The sequence below is a fragment of the Diplotaxodon limnothrissa genome, linkage group LG15 (assembly GCF_057381915.1).
Source record: "Diplotaxodon limnothrissa isolate DT_005_m linkage group LG15, D_limnothrissa_male_GT1.1, whole genome shotgun sequence".
Classification (NCBI taxonomy): domain Eukaryota; kingdom Metazoa; phylum Chordata; class Actinopteri; order Cichliformes; family Cichlidae; genus Diplotaxodon; species Diplotaxodon limnothrissa.
In genome coordinates this window covers 43,476,162-43,495,635 of record NC_140610.1, presented here as the reverse complement: position 1 = coordinate 43,495,635, position 19,474 = coordinate 43,476,162, and the positions used below count along the sequence as shown (strand labels likewise).

The following is a 19,474-nucleotide window of genomic DNA, read 5'->3' as shown; positions in this document are numbered from 1 at the left end:
TGGCTAGGGAATAAGCTGGATAGATTAATCTGGACAAAGATTCAACCTTGGTCAACATTATCCTGCCGAACAACGTTAAATCTCTCTGTAGCCAATGGTTCAGAGTTTTTTTGCATTTGTCAGTTGTATTCTGAATATTCTTTTCTTCACTATCAGCCATGCATTTAGTTATCCAGATTCCAAGATATTTGATTTCATTTTTGACAGGTATATCATACAAAGAAGAGTGAGAACAATTGTGGATACTCATGAGTTCACATTTGTCCAGGTTCAGGCGTAGTCCAGAAGCATCAGAAAAGATCTTTATTGTATCTAAGGCCAATGGAATTTGTTCTTTATTTTTTAGAAAGACTGTTGTATCATCGGCAAGCTGACTTATTATTAATTTGTGATTATTTATGTCTAATCCTTTGATGTTTGAGTTTATGACAGTAATAGCAAGTAATTCAGTGGCTACAATGAATAAAAGAGGTGAGATGCTGCAGCCCTGCCTGATACCTCTCTCCACCCTGAACCTGGGACATGTGCCTTCTGAAAGAGAAACACAACTATTAATATCAGTGTATAACATAGTGATCATATCCAGAAATGCATCACCAAACCCAAAATGTTTAAATGTCTTAATAATAAAAGTGTATTCAATAGAATCAAATGCTTTATGGAAGTCCAAGAACAACATAAAACCATCATCCTTAATTAGGTAATTGTAATCGATGAGGTCCAAAACCAAGCGGATATTATTTTGGATCAACCGTCCTTTGAGAAATCCTGATTGTGTTGGGCTAATTATTTCAGAAATACCTGTTTTTAGTCTTGTTGCTAAAACTTTTGTAAAAACTTTGTAGTCTGTATTTAAAAGTGTTATAGGTCTTAGATTACTTAGTTTTTTCTTATCTTTCCCTGGTTTTGGAATTAATTTTATAACTCCCTGTTTCATTGTTGTCATAAGCTCCTTTTGATTTATACATTCATTTATCGCACTGAATAATAGTAATTTTAGGTCTTCCCAAAAGTGCTTATAGAAATTAGTTGTTATACCATCTGGTCCCGGTGAGCGATCAGATGCCATGCTCTTAATAGCAAAATCAAATTCTTCTATAGTTAGGTCTTCATCACAAATTTCTCTAAAATTATCATCAATTACTGGAATCCAATTACTGATTTTGTCAAAGAAGGAGGTGACATTTTGTTCTGAGTATGAAGACTTATAAAGGTTACTGTTTAGTGTCTGTACATTCCTCTCCGTCGATTATTAGGTTACATATTGAGTTATATTCTTGTCTACGTTTTTCTAGATTGCAAAAATAGGCAGTGTTCTTTTCACCCTCTTCTATCCACTTGGCTTTGGATCGCAAATAAGCAGCCTTGGCTCTATAAAGGTACATTTCGTCCAATTTAGATTGTAAATTATTAATTTTTCCTTTTTCTTCCTCAGTCCAATTCAATTTGCCATACAGATTCATAAGTTCTTTTACTACCTTTGATTCCTCTTCTTGTCTTTGTCTGTTTAACTTTTTACCGAATGCAATTGAGGTTTTTCTGATTCTAAATTTAAGATATTCCCATTTGAGTATCGGTGTATTGATGGCTTCATCATTCTGAATATCTAAAATTAATTTTTTAATAGAATTACAATACTCCTCATTTCTCAGCATCTGACAATTAAATTTCCAATAATCCTTAAATGTGTTGTTTTGGTCTTTGCTTTGTAGTCTCAGAATAATGGCGCAATGGTCACTTAAGGGACTGTTAGAGATGACTGTTTCCTTGACATATTGTAAAATTGAGTTGGATACCAACCAATAATCAATACGTGACCTGCTTTGACCATTAGGTTTGTGCCAGGTGAATTGTTTTACATCTTCGTTTAACACTCTCCATACATCTATTAATTTAGTATCATTAGCGAATTTTTCAAATATTGGGTTTTTATGCTCTCTTGAAAACTTTGAAGGCCATCTATCCAACCATTCATCAGGAGTCACATTGAAATCACCTCCAACTACTATATAATCAGTAGGGAATTTGGTATAAAGTTCCTTTATAACTGTAGAAATTTGATGCAGCAGGTTCTTATTCTCTTGATCATTGTTGTATCCATAAACATTAACCAAAATAATCAGAGTATTATCAATATTTAACACACAGGCAACCCAATGTCCATTTTTGTCTGCCATGTTGCACAAAAACCTACCACGACATCTGTTGAAACAAATAGCAACCCCAGCCGACCTGTTTGTACCATGACTAAAAATTTTTTTATCTCCCCATTGTTGTGACCAAAATTTCACATCAGATTCCTCAGAATGAGTTTCCTGGAGAAAAAAACAATTTGCCTGTTGCCCCTTGCAGAACAGAAAAACAGCTTTGCGCTTAATTGAGTCTTTAAGTCCCCTTGTGTTAAAGGAAAAAAAAAAGAAATATTCGTTTTTAATTGGAACACGGAACACATGAACAGCTTTAAAGAGGAAGTTTAGGAGATGGAGTAGGAAAATCTTGAGGTAAAAGTCCCATCATCCGAAATGTTCCACTGTATATTCCTTTCGTAGTCAGATGTCAGCCCGTACCTGGAGTCTCTACCCTGATACGTTTGCCTTCTATGAAACCAAAAGGGCCCCTGAAGCCTGCAGCCTTGCCTTCCTTCCGTGCCTGGTCGATTTTTGGCCACAACGCTTGTCTGGATCTCCAGTCCTCTGGGGTCAGGTCTTCAGCAAAGCGGATGCCTTCTTCTTTGCACACGGGAGAAGCCTTTGTTCGCCTCCAGATGTCATCTCTCACGGCACGTCTCATAAACAGAATAATGATTTGTCGATGCTTATTCTCCACCGCTCTTCCCACTCTGTGGACAACATCAACTGCTTCTTCCATCTTCATCTTTAGGTCCGGAGCAATCCTTCCTAGAAGTTCCACCACTTCTTCTCTGATATTTTCATTTGTTTTCTCCTTTTTCCCTTTGATACGAAGACACCATCTTCTTTTGTATCTTTCCTGGCTCAATACACGATCCTTAATATCGTCATTATCTTTTTTGATTGATTCCATCTCTTTTTCCAGGTGTTTTATTTTCTTTTTGCATTCTTGCAGCTCCTCTGAATTAAATTGCACCGATTTAGCGATGGAAGCCAGCATGGCGCTATGTTGTTGAATTTGTTTGCTAACTTCGTCCATGCGGTCATCAACACGTTTTCCAAGACTCTCAATAGCTTTCAGTATAGTGTCAGTGGATGTGTTGGAGTCATTATCACTAGCCGTACCTTTTGCTTTTTTCTCCATATGTGGTTTCTCAGGAGTATTATCAGGGGTTGTTAACAGTCTGTCCCTCTTGTTGCTGCTGGAATTAGCAGTTTCCATCGGAGCTGGGTAGTCATGCTCGCTGTTTCTCTGGGTTGTAAAAGGGAGGTTTTTCACTGCCGGAGGTTTCGTGTTGTTGGTTTTCTTCATGTTCGGGCTGAAACGTCGTCAATATAGCTCAAAGGAGTGGATTTTATAACTTCAAGATTAAAACATCGGGACTTTAGTGAGGAGTTCAGATGGATGCGACTGCTCAGTCCGCCATCTTGCCCGCCCCCCAGCTGAGCCTGCAGTAGTGATGGGATTTTCCGGCTCTTTTTAGAGAACCGGCTCTTTCGGCTCGGCTCACTAAAAACAGCCGGCTCTTTCGGCTCCAAACCGACTCTTCAGGTTGTTTTGTTGCTGTAATTAATTTATTATTAACAACAATATACAATTATGCACAAAAGGAATTACTAATGTAAAAAGAAACTTGATTATATTAATATATGCTTATGAATAAATATATACGGTGGCCCCTAGTGACAAAACACGTACAAACTCCAAAGCATGTACAAACTCCAAAACACATTTCTAGCGTTAACTGAACTTCCAAAACAGAGCTACCTAGATCACTTAAATTACACAATTGAAAGCATATGTGTATTGTTTCTGTATTTATACACAAGCACTCATATATATTCAAATAATTAAAAAAAAAAGTTCATTTACCTGTTAATACCACACACCAAATCCGGTCGCTGGTACTTCCTGGCTTGTGTAGCCACTAGGTAACAAAACACTGCCCCTAGCATCCTGGAGCACTTCTGTTGTGTTTTGTACGTTTTGGAGTTTGTACGTGCTTCGGAGTTTTTACATGTTTTGGAGTTCGTACGTATTTTGGAGTTTGTACGTGCTTTGTCTCTAGGGGCCACCGTAAATATAGTTTCATTAATTCACATAAAATGTAATAAATAAATCATATAATACAAAAATCAACTATTCACATTTCAACTTTTAACTATTTAAATTTTCAGCTTTTTCCTTTTCAACTAATTTAAAGTAAAACAACACAAAACACTGCAAACCACAACACAATTAAATATAAATTAAAATATGAAAACAAAAAGAAGATGCATATTCTCTGTCATATGGGCCTGCATGAATACACTTTCTGAATCCTTTATCATCTGCAACTGAAAATAGTTGTGGATGATTACTATACCTTTCTAATGTGACGTTGTTGTCCCTGGCTCTCTTTCTCTCTCTCTCCCTCCCGCTCTGTTCCTGTGCTACTGAGTGTAACTACTGCCCCTCCCCCCTCTGCCCAGCGCAAAGCACAAGGCTCACGTGTGGAGTGAAGCGGAAAAAAAGTGCGAGAGAGGGTGAGAGAAAGACAAAAAACTCCACGGCTCCCAATAAGGAGCTGGCTCGCGTTGTTCACTTCAAAGAGACGACTGTAAGAGCTGTTTCGTTCGCGACCGATACATCACTAGCCTGCAGGTCAGAGGAAGCTGTGGTCTCTCCTTCCTCTTTCACCCTCCTCTTCCTCACTGATGGACTACAAACACTGACTTTAATAAAAGCTGACACTCCTCCCTGTGTTACCATGGTGACACAGTGAATGTGTTTTAATGAGCTGACGTCAGATATTCAGATGTTTCCTCTCTCTAACACACTCAGCGTCTTCCTGTTTCCTGTCTTTGTGAGCTGAACTCCAAGTTCTTCCTCTGTGGTTCTCCAGCTCTGACCAGGCTTCAGGTCACCTGTGATGACGGCAATGGGCAGATCAAACTGACCACAACACACATAATCATCATCATCATCATCATCATCAAGTGATTACAGCACCAGTACCAACAGGGGGTTTCAGGTTGGTTTGTGTGAATATTAAAGACAGTCTGAGTGAATCTCCGTACGTGTGAACATCGTTACTGTAGCTCAGTTATGTCTTCGATTAGAGACAAACTGGTTTTTAGTGAAATTAAAACTGAGTTTAGAACAGAAATAATCAATTAGACCAGCTACAGAACCACAATGACATAGAAAGAACATCACGACGTCACATATGTGACTGAGCACTGAGACGTAGAACAAAATGCCCAGAAGAGATTAATTTATTTATTCCATCGTTCACATTTTACTAATGTCTCAGCTGCACATATCAAACCAAAGGTGCAGGCATATGGCCCTGCACTGCAAATCGTCACCTGTGGGCCACAAACAGTTTGGGTCTGAGAATCAGCGCCGTGTGTGACCTGTAACCAGGGTTTGTAAAGGGAAGTGGCTCAAACAAACAAAGGAAACAACAAAGAGGTGAGTCCGCCCTTCGTCCTTCACGGCTGGACGGACTCACCAAGACAAAATGATGTTTGAATCAAAAGAACAAAAAAGGACAACAGAGGGAAGATTATCAGTGAAAACCTTACACCATAAAAACATTTCATTAAACTGTTTAAATTAATCATCGTCACAGGAGAGCGCTGACCTCAAGCACCCACAACCTTTCCACAGTTCCTCCTCCAGGTGGCGCTGGTTACACATACAAACAACGTTACATTCATTATATTCACTTGGACGCCTCCATCATGTTTAGTTCGGATATCTGTTTTTCTTTAGGAAACATTTTTCCTCCATATTACCTGAGCAGTCACATGACAGCAGGTGAGAACTCTGCAGATCCTGGACAGGAAGTAAAGACCATCTGTGGACTGGGGAGGGCTCTGAGGGTACACCTGTGATGATCTTAGACTGCTGTGACCACAGCACATGGCAGACGGTTACTTCCTGTTAAAAGAGAGTTCTTCCTGTCCACCATTGCCAGGTGCTGTCTGACTGTCAGGGTTTCCTCTCTGATACTGCAGGGGCTTTCCTCACAGTATCATTGAATTGACTGTTGTTGTGAGTTTGCAGAGTATAAATAAAGCTGAATTAAACTTTATGAAAACGACGTTAGAGCGACAAACAGAACCTGTCTGACGTGAGCGGTGGGCGAGAGAGCTTCACACAGACGGAGAGAGAGGGAGTGTTTCCTTCCAGATGACTTCACCTTAAAAACATGAGTGAGAGACACGACTCCCTCCCTCCCTTTCTCTCTGTCTCCAAACACAAACAGCCCTTCTTGCCCTGTTGTCACGGCAACAGCCCTCTCCGCTGTGGGCGTGGCAGACCCCAAGGCTGCAGAGTTAACCCTTCAGCTCCACGAACGTGTTGCTCAGGTCAGTTTCTGAATGATTGAATGCTTTCTGACAGGAGCAGACACCTGACAACACCTGACAAGAAGTGACACACTAACGTGAACCTTCCACATTAAAAGCCCGTCTCTGTGTGAAGGTTTCCTGAGTCTGTGTCAGGCTGTGGCAGTGAAGCAGTTAAAGGTGTGGACGCTTCCACTGTTGGAAAGTTAGACGGAAAGTTTTCCTCAGAGACAGCCAATCAGAGCCCAGGACACACACACACACTGAGAGCAAGCATTCAGGAAGCAGCTCCGCACTTTTCCTGCAGCAGGGACATTTCGGACATTTTGGAGTTTCTGCTTTGACGCTGCCATCATGGTAACCACGGAAACCCACCAGTGCCAGGACCTGCTGGTCCCCTCTCAGGACCAGGACCAGGTAGACCCCGAGAACCAGCAGGAGGACCCGGCCTCGCCCTCTTCTCTCATGGCGGGACTGGACCCGGAGAAGATGAGTCAGGGTCCCGTCAACGCCATCACAGTCCTCACGCTGCTGGATAAGCTGGTCAACATGCTGGATGCCGTGCAGGAGAACCAGCACAAGATGGAGGTGAGGTTGCAGGGCCACACCTGGGGGCTCCAGCTCTGACACAGGGTCCTGAAGCTCTCACCAAACTCCAGACAAAAAACTGCAGATTTAAGTCAGTGTTCAACATTAGTCCAGTTTATCCTGGAATAGAAACAGGAAGGCTTGCTGGTGTTTCCAGGATCAAAGACAGCTATGTTCAGTCATAGTCCAGACCAAACTCCAGTCAAAAACTCCAAATTTCCTTTTAAAACCCTTATTCTCCTTTCTCTGTGACCGCTCGCTTTCTGGCTCTCACACCAACGTGAGGCAGCTGCCACATGTTGAGCTCTGGTGTAATTGTGGATTCCTGTCATGTTTGTCACTGACAGACGTTTACTACAGACTGCAGATTAGGTCGCAGGCTCGCACTACAGCCTGGGTTTGTTTTTCCGGATCAGTAACAATGCTTGGGACATGTTTCCTGATTTTCAGTCACTTTATTTATCCCTACAGGGGGATTCAGAGTGCAGAGAGCGGCATATACAGGGAAACAGAAAAGAACAAGGATGAAATAAAAAAGTTCAAATCAGTGCTAAGCAGCCGGTAATATACAGCAAATAAAGCACACCATGTGTATGGTGCATAATGTCCAGAATTCAAATGTCTAATCTCTGGGATCCTCTCAGATTTTGTTACCGATGAACTATTGAACCAAGGTTATTGGCTGGTTGTGTCTCAGGTGCACCAGGTGGAGATGGAGGGCGTCGTCAAGGGAATCCAGGCTGACATGACCAAACTGTCCAAAAGTCAAAGTTTCACGTCGAACACAGTCAGCAAACTGCTGGACAAAAGCCGCAAGCTGTCCGTCACTATGAAAGAGGTCAGTGAACCCAGCACAGGTATGCGGGACACGTGTCAGTACACAGCACTGATTTACAGCACACCTGTCCCTAACCCTCTCACTTGTGCATTGATGCAGATTCGTGATAAGATGGAGCGTCAGGGCATGCAGGTGAAGAAGCTGGAGGCCAACCACGCCCACTTGATCAACAGGAACAACTTCAAAGTCCTCATCTTCCAGGTTAGTGATACCCCTGTACAGGTGGGTCAAAGGTCAGAGGTCAGGCACTCCATCAGCTGCTCTGAGCCTCTTCGGGAATATCCAGGATTTCCTGTTTTCTGCTGTGCTTTTTTGCATGAATGCAGGTGAGTTCAACCTGCTACAAAGATCCTCCCACCCCAACGTCATTTGTGAGTCACACCTGGACCAGAAGCTCTGAGGCATGCTGGGAGTTGTAGTTATGAACAAAGGAGGTCTGTTAGGGTCCAGCTGGCTCTCAGCCGGTCGCCTTATTTGGCCACCAGCTGCTACGGGAACTGAACTGGAAAAATGGACAGTGATCATGTGATCTGGTTATCATAGTGACAGTCAGCAGAGTCATGAGGTCAGTTTTTATTTCCATAGCTTGTCCTCGGGGCTGATATCAGCTGACGCGGTGTGCAGTAAAGCTGTAGTACTGCAGTATCAGTGTGTACCTATGAGGTGTGAGGAGGACTCAGCTGTAGTCAATACTACAGTTAGTACTACAGTCAGTATACTTAAAGTCAGCACTGTCTTCTCTCACTGACAGTAAACACTCCCATCCTCCCTAAATACCCAGCATTCCTCATGAGTTTTAACATGTGTGTGTGAGTCAGAGTGTGTTACTGTGTGTGGTTCTTCTGTAAGCCCTCCCCTGTTGTGTTTATGTGGACAGCACTGCGCACACTCATTACTGGGGTTCTTCAGGTTCTTGTTGGTTCTGGTTCTGGTCTCTGTGGTTCCACTAGAGGTGAAACAAAAAAAAAGAGTTCTCCTCACTGGGCACAGTTGCTTTTTTCCTGGTTTATCAAAACCTCGAAGTTCTCCTTTTGTTCCACCAAGATCCCCCTGGAGTCAGAGGAGAGGTCTCTGGTTCCTCCACAGATCACCGGACAGCCTCCTCATGCTCTCCTGTGTTCCACTTTAGGAGGAGAATGAGATCCCCTCCAGTGTTTTTGTGAAGGATCCTCCTCCATACCCTCGGGATGAGATTTTGGAGGAAGGTGAGGAAGTGGAGCCGGGCAGCTTGGATGGCAACCGTTCCCAGGAGGGCGGGCTCCAGACTATCGACCTATCATCTGATGAGGACGTTGGGCTGGAGGCAGAGGTAGAAGACGAGGAGGCATGGCCTCAAGATTTGGAGAACATGGAGAAGTCCAGAGCTGAGAAACTGAAACGATCCAGCCTGAAGAAGGTGAGAAATAAAGACAGTGAGACAGGTGAGAGTAGTCACACAGACAGGTAATCATGTCCTTGTCTACAGGTGGACAGTCTAAAGAAGGCGTTCTCCAGGCAGAACATCGAGAAGAAGATGACAAGGATCGGAACGAAGATCGTTTCTGCCGAACAAAGAGAGAAGATCAAGCAAAAGACTGCCAGCCTGAAGGTTTCACCTTTGAGCTTCCACATGAGGAAGGTACAGAGTTATTCCTCTTACTATTTTCCAGAGACGCCACCAATGTACCCATTAGGTCCCAGTATGTTCCCCTCACAACGTTACCCTAAAGTTACCCTAAAGTTACCCAGTCCACATGGAATGTTCCACCAAAGTCTTCTGAACAATGTCCGAGTGTTCCACTGAGGTTCCCCTTGGGTTTCTCTGGATTTCAAATCTTTGATTTTGTGTTTACAGCCTCGCAGCAACTCTGAATCTCAGCTTCCAGAGGCCTCTGCTCCAACTGGGGAGACACTTACTACTGAGGCTAACATCCAGCTCTCCCCACTGGGCAGCACTGAGCAGGAGGTCTCCTTCACAGAAGTTCATGCCCAGCTGGCCCCAACCGAGCAGCAGCAGGAGGAGGAAGTGAAAGAGGAGGAGAAGGAAGAGGAGAAACAAGAGGAGAAGGAAGAGGAGACAGAGGTGGTGAAAGAGCAGCAGACGTCAGTTGTGGTGGAGGCTGATGTGTCGGTGGTTTCGGAGGGAGTTGGAGAGGAGTATGCTCTATCCTCCACCCTCCCTAAGGAGGAGAAAGGAGAGGAGGAGAAGGTGGATGAATCCTAAACACTCCTCTGGTAATGGAGTTTCATTAGTGACAAAACAAACCTGAGCTACGATCAATCAGAAAGTCCTCATCTTCTTAAATTAACATTTCAGTGTGCCTGGGTTCTTTTTAGGCTTTCCTTCCACAGAGGTTCTTCCTAGGTTCTCCTTCAATTCCCCAGTTAATTCCTTAAAGATTCCCAAAGGTCATTGTAAGAACCCCAGGCATCCTTCCAAAGTTCACTCAATAAACGGCTTGCTGAAGTTCCTCTACGAGCCCTCCGGGGCATCTCCATGTTCCTGGTCTTTATGCCAAGCTAGTCTTAGTAGCTGTTTGCTGTAGTTTCATATTTACAGACCCAAAAATGTTGAAATGTTCCTTTAAAGTTCGGAGCTCAGGTTTGTTTTATATATATTTCTGAGTATTGATAAACCCCCACAAACAGTCCAGTCCAGTGTTACATGTGATCCTGTAAACCACGTATATGTTACACTCCTTAGTGTTTTAGGTTGAAGTATGCATGACGTCAAGAACTTTAGTTCCTCCACTGATCTGAAACCTAAAGCTAGAACCTGGAGATATGGGGTTTCTACAAGAATGGGATGATTTTTATGTTCCTTCTTTTATTGCTGATATGCGTTCTTTTTAAGCAGCTGACTGATGTAACTGTGATGATCGGCCTGATCCGAAACATAAAACATTCACCCAGTTGAACCCAGTGATGTTCTAAACCCTCACCTGTCAATCATCCAGATCTCAGGGAACACAAGGTTAACATGGTGCTAAACAGACCCCTAGAAGGTTTACAAAATGTTCTACAAGCATTCACCTAATTTGATCCTTCAGGTTATTAGAACATTATACCAGTGTTCCACTAAGGTTCCCAGGAGATCCCTAGATATTGTTAACCTGGTAGTACCCTAATGACCCCTTGAGGATCCCCAAAGCATTCTGTCAAGGTTCTACTGACATTCCCAGCATGATCTCCAGGGTTTCTGTAGTATTCTGGTAACAATTCCAATTCTAACCACGTGTTGTCTAAAATGTTCCTCTGGTGTTTATGTTGAGTTTTTATTTGGTTAAACTGGTTGGTTTTGATTCTCTTAGACTCTTTTTGTCCCAAAAGATTCAGTCTGGTTCTCCAGAAAATTCTCATCTTTGACTGCTCTGATGTTCCACTAAGTTTTTTTAAAGGTTTCCAAAGATCAACTGTTGGTTACACTGAAGCTTTTCTACAAGATTTTTACATTTGGAACTTGCTTCACTTGAAGTTAAACATTCCCCAGTGTCTTCTTAAGCTCTCCCAAAGATATTCCAAATATTTCCTGAAAGGTTGCCCTGACATGACTCTACATTCCACTGATATGTTCTCCTAATGTTCCCCTGTTGTTTTCTTTACATTCTGCTGAGGTTCTCCTGATGTTCCTGCCTGTTCCAGTTGCTGTGTTGATTTACTAAACATGAATTTTTATCTAATGTTTTCTTATTCGATCAATATCTTTTGTCCTCTCTGAGGGACTCAGCTTTTCAATAACCTGCCATTTCCTGCTTATTAACCATACAGAAGTATTTGTGACCAGGGTGTTAACCTCCTCAGCAGACCTAATCAGACTTATTGATCAGTTTGTTGCTTTCAGGTGTAGCATTTCTGTTTTGCTTGTTTTTATTTTACCACAAACTTTGTGCTGCCAAAGAACTGATTTCCTTTTTCAATTAATTATCTAATCCTCCATATAATCAATAAAACCTGTGAAACCACACAACTGCCTCTGCTTCTGATTTAATGACTGATTAATGATCGGATGAACATAGACACAGATTTCAGTTTATGAAGCTTTAGTTATTATAAAGAAAATCAATTGACTATTAATTGATTGATTTCCGCCAGCACAGACACAAACAGAGAGAAGTACCTGCTCACAGGTAAAAGTCCTCCATGGATGTCATATCTTTTAGACCCCATTCCCACAAAACTGCTCAAAGAAGTCCTGCCATTAATTAATTCTTCGATCTTAAATATGATCAACCTATCTCTAATAATCGGCTATCACAGGCCTTCAAGCTGGCTGTAGTTAAACCTTTACTCAAAAAGCATCTCTAGACCCAGCAGTCTCAGCTAATTATAGGCCAATCTCCAACCTTCCTTTATATCAAACATCCTTGAAAGAGTAGTTGTCAAACAGCTAACAGATCATCTGCAGAGGCTTATTTGAAGAGTTTCAGTCAGGTTTCAGAGCTCATCACAGCACAGAAACAGCTTTAGTGAAGGTTACAAATGATCTTCTTATGGCCTCTGACAGTGGACTCATCTCTGTGCTTGTCCTGCTAGACCTCAGTGCAGCGTTTGATACTGTCGACCATAATATCCTATTAGAGCAATTAGAACATGCTGTAGGTATTACAGGTACTGCACTGCAGTGGTTTGTATCATATCTATCTAACAGACTCCAATTTGTGCATGTAAATGGAGAGTCCTCTTCACCCACTGAGGTTAATTATGAAGTTCCACAGGGTTCAGTGCTAGGACCAATTCTGTTTACATTATACATGCTTCCCTTAGGCAGTATCATTAGAAGACATAGCATACATTTTCACTGCTACGCAGATGGCACCCAGCTCTATCTGTCCATGAAGCCAGATAACACACACCAATGAGTTAAACTGCAGGAATGTCTTAAAGACATAAAGACCTGGATGGCCGCTAACTTTCTGCTTCTTAATTCAGATCAAACTGAGGTTATTGTAGTCGGCCCTGAAAAGCTTAGAAATATGGTATCTTAGCAGATTCTTACTCTGGATGGCGTTACCTTGGCCTCCAGTAACGCTGTGAGGAACCTTGGAGTCATTTTTGACCAGGACATGTCCTTCAACGCACATATTAAACAAATATGTAAGACTGCTTTCTTCCATTTGTGCAACATCTCTAAAATTAGAAATATCCTGTCTCAGAGTGAAGCTGAAAAACTAGTTCATGCATTTATTACTTCCAGGCTGGACGACTGTAATTCATTATTATCAGGAAGTCCTAAAAACTCGCTGAAAAGCCTTCAGCTAATCCAAAATGCTGCAGCAAGAGTCCTGACAGGGATTAGAAAGAGAGAGCATATTTCTCCTGTTTTGGCTTCCCTTCATTGGCTTCCTGTTAAATCCAGAATTCAAAATCCTGCTCCTCACATACAAGGTCTTAAATAATCAGGCCCCATCTTATCTTAATGACCTTGTAGTACCATATCACCCTATTAGAGCACTTCGCTCTCGCTCTGCAGGCCTACTTGTTGTTCCTAGAGTATTTAAAAGTAGAATGGGAGGCAGAGCCTTCAGTTTTCAGGCCCCTCTTCTGTGGAACCAGCTTCCAGTTTGGATTCAGGAGACAGACACTATCTCTACTTTCAAGATTAGGCTTCAAACTTTCCTTTTTGCTAAAGCATATAGTTAGGGCTGGACCAGGTGACCCTGAATCCTCCCTTAGTTATGCTGCAATAGACGTAGGCTGCCGGGGGATTCCCATGATGCATTGAGTTTTTCCTTTCCAGTCACCTTTCTCACTCACTATGTATTAACAGACCTCTCTGCATTGAATCATATCTGTTATTAACCTCTGTCTCTCTTCCACAGCATGTCTTTTTCCTGTCTTCCTTCTCTCACCCCAACCAATCACAGCAGATGGCCCCGCCCCTCCCTGAGCCTGGTTCTGCTGGAGGTTTATTCCTGTTAAAAGGGAGTTTTCCCTTCCCACTGTTGCCAAAGTGCTTGCTCATAGGGGGTCATATGATTGTTGGGTTTTTCTCTGTATTTATTATTGTGCGATCTACTGTACAATATTTAGCGCCTTGAGGCGACTTTTGTTGTGATTTGGCGCTGTAGAAATAAAATTGAATTTAATTTAATTGATTTGAATACCATTACATTATATTTACTGTGCTCATGCAAAAAAAATAATGGCGGATCAAAATGAATGTTGGTGCCAATCTTTGGCCCATCTAAAGTTCTAATTATAATAGCACCCAAATATTACTTCAAATGTATTTTATGGAAAATATATAAGTTTTTTGTTTTTTTCGGCTAAAAAAAACAGTGCGCTCATGTAAAGAAACTGGGATTTAAAGGGTTAAAACACTGAAAATATAATTAATACTTGATATGAATATTTTAGGCAGAACTAGTTTTAAAAGACTGACTCATTTAAGGTGGAAAATATATTAAATATTAATATATAAAATTTTTTAGCACTTTTTGGGGCGTGGCCATTTTTTGGCCTTAGGATCAAAGATGTGTTTTAAAGCAGCGGTCCCCAACCCCCAGACCGGTACCGGTCCGTGAGTCGTTTGGTACCGGGCCGCGAGAGTTAAGGCTCAGGTGTGAAATGTATGGTTTTCACGGTTTTTATCGGTTTTTCTGTCACGGTTCTGGGTCCGTTGGACCCAGTATTTTGAGTTTATTGTGTTTTGATTTAAGTTTGCATCAGGGATTGTGTTCTTGTTCTCTTGTCGTGTTATGGTAATGTTTATGTCTATTATTAGAGTTCCATGTTTCTGTTTATCTGGGTTTAAGATGTGGGTTTAGTTTCATATGTCATTTCAAGTCTGTCTCTGTCTAGTCTGTGTCTTATTAAAGTGTGTTTTGTTTCCTGTTTTATTGTGAAGGTCTGCGTCTCATCTGAGTGTGTTCAGTTTTACCTTTGTCTCGTCTTGTTGATTATTCCCAGCTGTGTCCACCACCTGTGTGTAATTCCCCTGTGGTTCTCTGTGTATTTAAGTCATGTCTTCCGTCATTGTTGTTGCTGGTCCGTCTGTGTATTCCACCCTGCCTCATCTGCGTTTCTACCATGTCTCACCCGTGTGTTCTCTCTGCTGTCCGCCATTAGTCTCTTCTGGTCGTTCTCGTTAAGGTTTATGCTCTGTAGTTTAGTTGATCCCAGTATAGTTTAGTTCTAGCTCCATTTGCCGTTTGTATTTACTTTCATGTTCAATAAACCACCTTTACACCTTCACGACTGCCTGCATTTGGATCCTCCTTCATTTCCTCCACACGGCTCACCTCACTCACCGTGACAGTTTCAGCGTTATTTTGTTATCGTTTTTATCCTTAACTCGGTTTTCCCGGGTTTTTTCACGTGTGTTATGAATAAATCTTCTTTTTTTCGGTACCGGTACTAGTTTTATTTTGATGTATTTATCCGCGACACCTTAAAGGCCAGTCCGTGACAATATTGTCGGGCATAAACCGGTCCGTGGCGCAAAAAAGGTTGGGGACCGCTGTCTTAGGGTTTCAAGAGGCAGTCAGACTGGATGCTGCTGGGCTGACCAGCAAGATTATTGGCTGTTTAGAAAAACATGGGCTGGACTACAGACAGAACCTTGTTGGCCAAGGGTATGATGGAGCATCTGTGATGAGTTGGTCACATTCTGGTGTACAAGCTAGGATAAAGGAGGTGGCAAAGTATGCTTTCTACATTCACTGTAGTGCCCACTGCTTAAACCTTGTCATAGTAGATGCAGTCCAAAGTGTGCCTGATGCAGGAAATTTCTTTTCTTTGCTCGAACGATTATACACATTCATATCTGGATCTTACGTCCATCAGAAATGGCTGACAGTGCAGCAGGAAATGTTTCATGGGGTACCAAGAGAACTGCAGTGCCTTAGTGAGACACGTTGGTCTTCTAGACATATAGCATGTCGCAATATCGTGAACAGGTTGCCTGCAATTTTGCGTGTACTAGAAGAGATCTCATCAGAGAACAATGCACAGAGAGCTGTAGAAGCAAAGGGCATTCTGGTTCAAATGGATCTGAATTTTGTTGGTTGCCTTGCACTCTTCAGAAAAGTATTGAGTGATTCTATTATGGTTTATTACCGAACTGAATCCTTTTTTGATGACCTGTGGACTGATATTGTAGAAACGTGAAAAAAGTGGCATTTCAACCCAACACATCCCAAAACGATCAATACAGAAAGCAAGAAAACTTCATGATTCTCTCGTTAATTCTACCCTTGGACAGCATGCAGACCCAGACAGCAAACAAATGTTCAGAATCCAAGTATTCTACCCAGTTATAGATTGTATGATGGGAGAAATGGAAAGACGCTTTTCTAGGCTGAACTGTAATATTATGAAAGGTGTTCAGGCATTAAATCCATCAAGTGGCACATTTTTGAGAGAGGAGGATGTACTACTTCTTGCCCGTGCTTATGACTCCAATACTGACGATCTGAAGCATGAAGTACCTCAGATTAGGCGAGTCTTAGAAAGACTTGCAAAGAGTGATGAAACAGTTCCTACCACTCTCCTACAGTTTGTGAGTTTCTTGGAGTCATATAATGATGTGTTTTTTGAACTGTTCCGGCTGTGCAAAATAGCTGTAGTGTAGCCTGTCAGCAGTGCATCTTGTGAAAGGACCTTTCTCTGCTTTGAGGATAATTAAAAACTATTTACGATCAACTATGACAGAGGAAACACTGTCCAATCTGTCTATACTCAGTATTGAATCCAAACACACAAAAGCATTGGATTTGGATGAGTTTGTCAGACGGTTTGCTAATCAACATGGAAATCGCCGCATTCGGTTGTTGTAGACACAGTATTCTTCAACGTGGCCTAATGTAATGAAAAATAAACTTTAATTCAATTCAATTCAATTCAATTCAATTTTATTTATATAGCGCCAAATCACAACATAAGTTGCCTCAAGGCGCTTCATAGATACAGAGAAAAACCCAACAATCATATGACCCCTATGAGCAAGCACTTTGGCAACAGTGGGAAGGGAAAACTCCCTTTTAACAGGAAGAAACCTCCAGCAGAACCAGGCTCAGGGAGGGGCGGCCATCTGTTGCGACTGGTTGGGGTGAGAGAAGGAAGACAGGATAAAAGACATGCTGTGGAAGAGAGACAGAGGTTAATAACAGATATGATTCAATGCAGAGAGGTCTGTTAATACATAGTGAGTGAGAAAGGTGACTGGAAAGGAAAAACTCAATGCATCATGGGAATCCCCCGGCAGCCTACGTCTATTGCAGCATAACTAAGGGAGGATTCAGGGTCACCTGGTCCAGCCCTAACTATATGCTTTAGCAAAAAGGAAAGTTTGAAGCCTAATCTTGAAAGTAGAGATAGTGTCTGTCTCCTGAATCCAAACTGGAAGCTGGTTCCACAGAAGAGGGGCCTGAAAACTGAAGGCTCTGCCTCCCATTCTACTTTTAAATACTCTAGGAACAACAAGTAGGCCTGCAGAGCGAGAGCGAAGTGCTCTAATAGGGTGATATGGTACTACAAGGTCATTAAGATAAGATGGGGCCTGATTATTTAAGACCTTGTATGTGAGGAGCAGGATTTTGAATTCAATTCTGGATTTAACAGGAAGCCAATGAAGGGAAGCCAAAAAGGGAGAAATATGCTCTCTCTTTCTAATCCCTGTCAGGACTCTTGCTGCAGCATTTTGGATTAACTCAAGGCTTTTCAGTGAGTTTTTTGGACTTCCTGATAATAATGAATTACAGTCGTCCAGCCTGGAAGTAATAAATGCATGAACTAGTTTTTCAGCTTCACTCTGAGACAGGATATTTCTAATTTTAGAGATGTTGCGCAAATGGAAGAACGCAGTCTTACATATTTGTTTAATATGTGCGTTGAAGGACATGTCCTGGTCAAAAATGACTCCAAGGTTCCTCACAGCGTTACTGGAGGCCAAGGTAATGCCATCCAGAGTAAGAATCTGGTTAGATACCATATTTCTAGGCTTTTCAGGGCCGAGTACAATAACCTCAGTTTGATCCGAATTAAGAAGCAGAAAGTTAGCGGCCATCCAGGTCTTTATGTCTTTAAGACATTCCTGCAGTTTAACTCATTGGTGTGTGTTATCTGGCTTCATGGACAGATAGAGCTGGGTGTCATCTGCATAGCAGTGTAAATGTATGCTATGTCTTCTAATGATACTGCCTAAGGGAAGCATGTATAATGTAAACAGAATTGGTCCTAGCACTGAACCCTGTGGAACTCCATAATTAACCTCAGTGTGTGAAGAGGACTCTCCATTTACATGCACAAACTGGAGTCTATTAGATAGATATGATACAAACCACTGCAGTGCAGTACCTGTATTACCTACAGCATGTTCTAATCGCTCTAATAGGATATTATGGTCGACAGTATCGAATGCTGCACTGAGGTCTAGCAGGACAAGCACAGAGATGAGTCCACTGTCAGAGGCCATAAGAAGATCATTTGTAACCTTCACTAAAGCTGTTTCTGTGCTGTGATGAGCTCTGAAACCTGACTGAAACTCTTCAAATAAGCCTCTGCAGATGATCTGTTAGCTGTTTGACAACTACTCTTTCAAGGATGTTTGATATAAAGGAAGGTTGGAGATTGGCCTATAATTAGCTGAGACTGCTGGGTCTAGAGATGCTTTTTGAGTAAAGGTTTAACTACAGCCAGCTTGAAGGCCTGTGGTACATAGCCGATCATTAGAGATAGGTTGATCATATTTAAGATCGAAGAATTAATTAATGGCAGGACTTCTTTGAGCAGTTTTGTAGGAATGGGGTCTAAAAGACACGTTGATGGTTTGGAGGAAGTAATTATTGAAGTTAACTCAGAAAGATCAATTGGAGAAAAAGAGTCTAACTTAACATCAATGGTACTAAGAGTAGCTGTAGATAATATTACATCTGTGGGATGATTATTGGTAATTTTTTCTCTAATGATTAAAATTTTATTTGTGAAGAAGTTCATGAAGTCATTACTAGTTAACGTTAAAGGGATTGTTGGCTCACAAGAGCTCTGACTGTTTGTCAGCCTGGCTACAGTGCTGAAGAAAAACCTGGGGTTGTTCTTATTCTTCAATCAGTGATGAATAGTAAGATGTTCTGGCTTTGCGGAGGGCTTTCTTATAAAGCAGCAAACTATTTCTCCAGGCTAAATGATGATCCTCTAAATTTGTGACACGCCATTTCCTCTCCAGATTACGAGTCATCTGCTTTAGGCTACGTGTTTGAGAATTATACCACGGAGTCAGGTACTTCTGATTTGAGACCTTAGTTTTCACAGGAGCTACAGTATCCAGAGTCGTACGTAGTGAGGAGGTGAAATTATTAACAAGATAATCGACCTCTGTTGGGGTAGCGTTCAGATAGCTGCTCTGCTCTATGTTGGTACAGGGCATTGAAGATGATAACAGTGGGTGGATTATATTCTTAAACTTAGTTACAGCGCTTTCAGAAAGACATCTACTTTGATAAAGTCTACTCTCCACTGCTGTGTAATCAATTATTGTAAATGTAAATGTTATCAGGAAATGATCAGACAGGAGAGGGTTTTCAGGAAACACTGTTAAAAGTTCAGTTTCTATGCCATATGTTAAAACATGATCTAGAGTGTGATTAAAGTGGTGGGTGGGTTC

General features: G+C 41.8%; 1 protein-coding gene across 1 annotated transcript; it reads left to right on the top strand.

The window, feature by feature from the left end:
* Positions 1-6,730: 6,730 nt before the first annotated feature.
* Positions 6,731-11,830, top strand: cavin2b (caveolae associated protein 2b). The gene is made up of 6 exons (XM_085373118.1): positions 6,731-7,055; positions 7,753-7,893; positions 7,993-8,094; positions 9,023-9,289; positions 9,359-9,511; positions 9,728-11,830. Exons 1-6 carry the CDS (start codon positions 6,822-6,824, stop codon positions 10,094-10,096), a joined length of 1,266 nt encoding a protein of 421 aa, XP_085229244.1. The 5' UTR covers positions 6,731-6,821; the 3' UTR covers positions 10,097-11,830.
* The last annotated feature ends 7,644 nt before the right edge of the window (positions 11,831-19,474 follow it).

Excerpts from the sequence above, each read along its gene's own strand:
- cavin2b (XM_085373118.1), top strand. The coding sequence starts at position 6,822 with ATGGTAACCACGGAAACCCACCAGTGCCAGGACCTGCTGGTCCCCTCT. Across the intron at positions 7,894-7,992 it reads TGTCCGTCACTATGAAAGAG|ATTCGTGATAAGATGGAGCG; the intron begins GTCAGTGAACCC and ends GCATTGATGCAG. Across the intron at positions 9,512-9,727 it reads TGAGCTTCCACATGAGGAAG|CCTCGCAGCAACTCTGAATC; the intron begins GTACAGAGTTAT and ends TTGTGTTTACAG.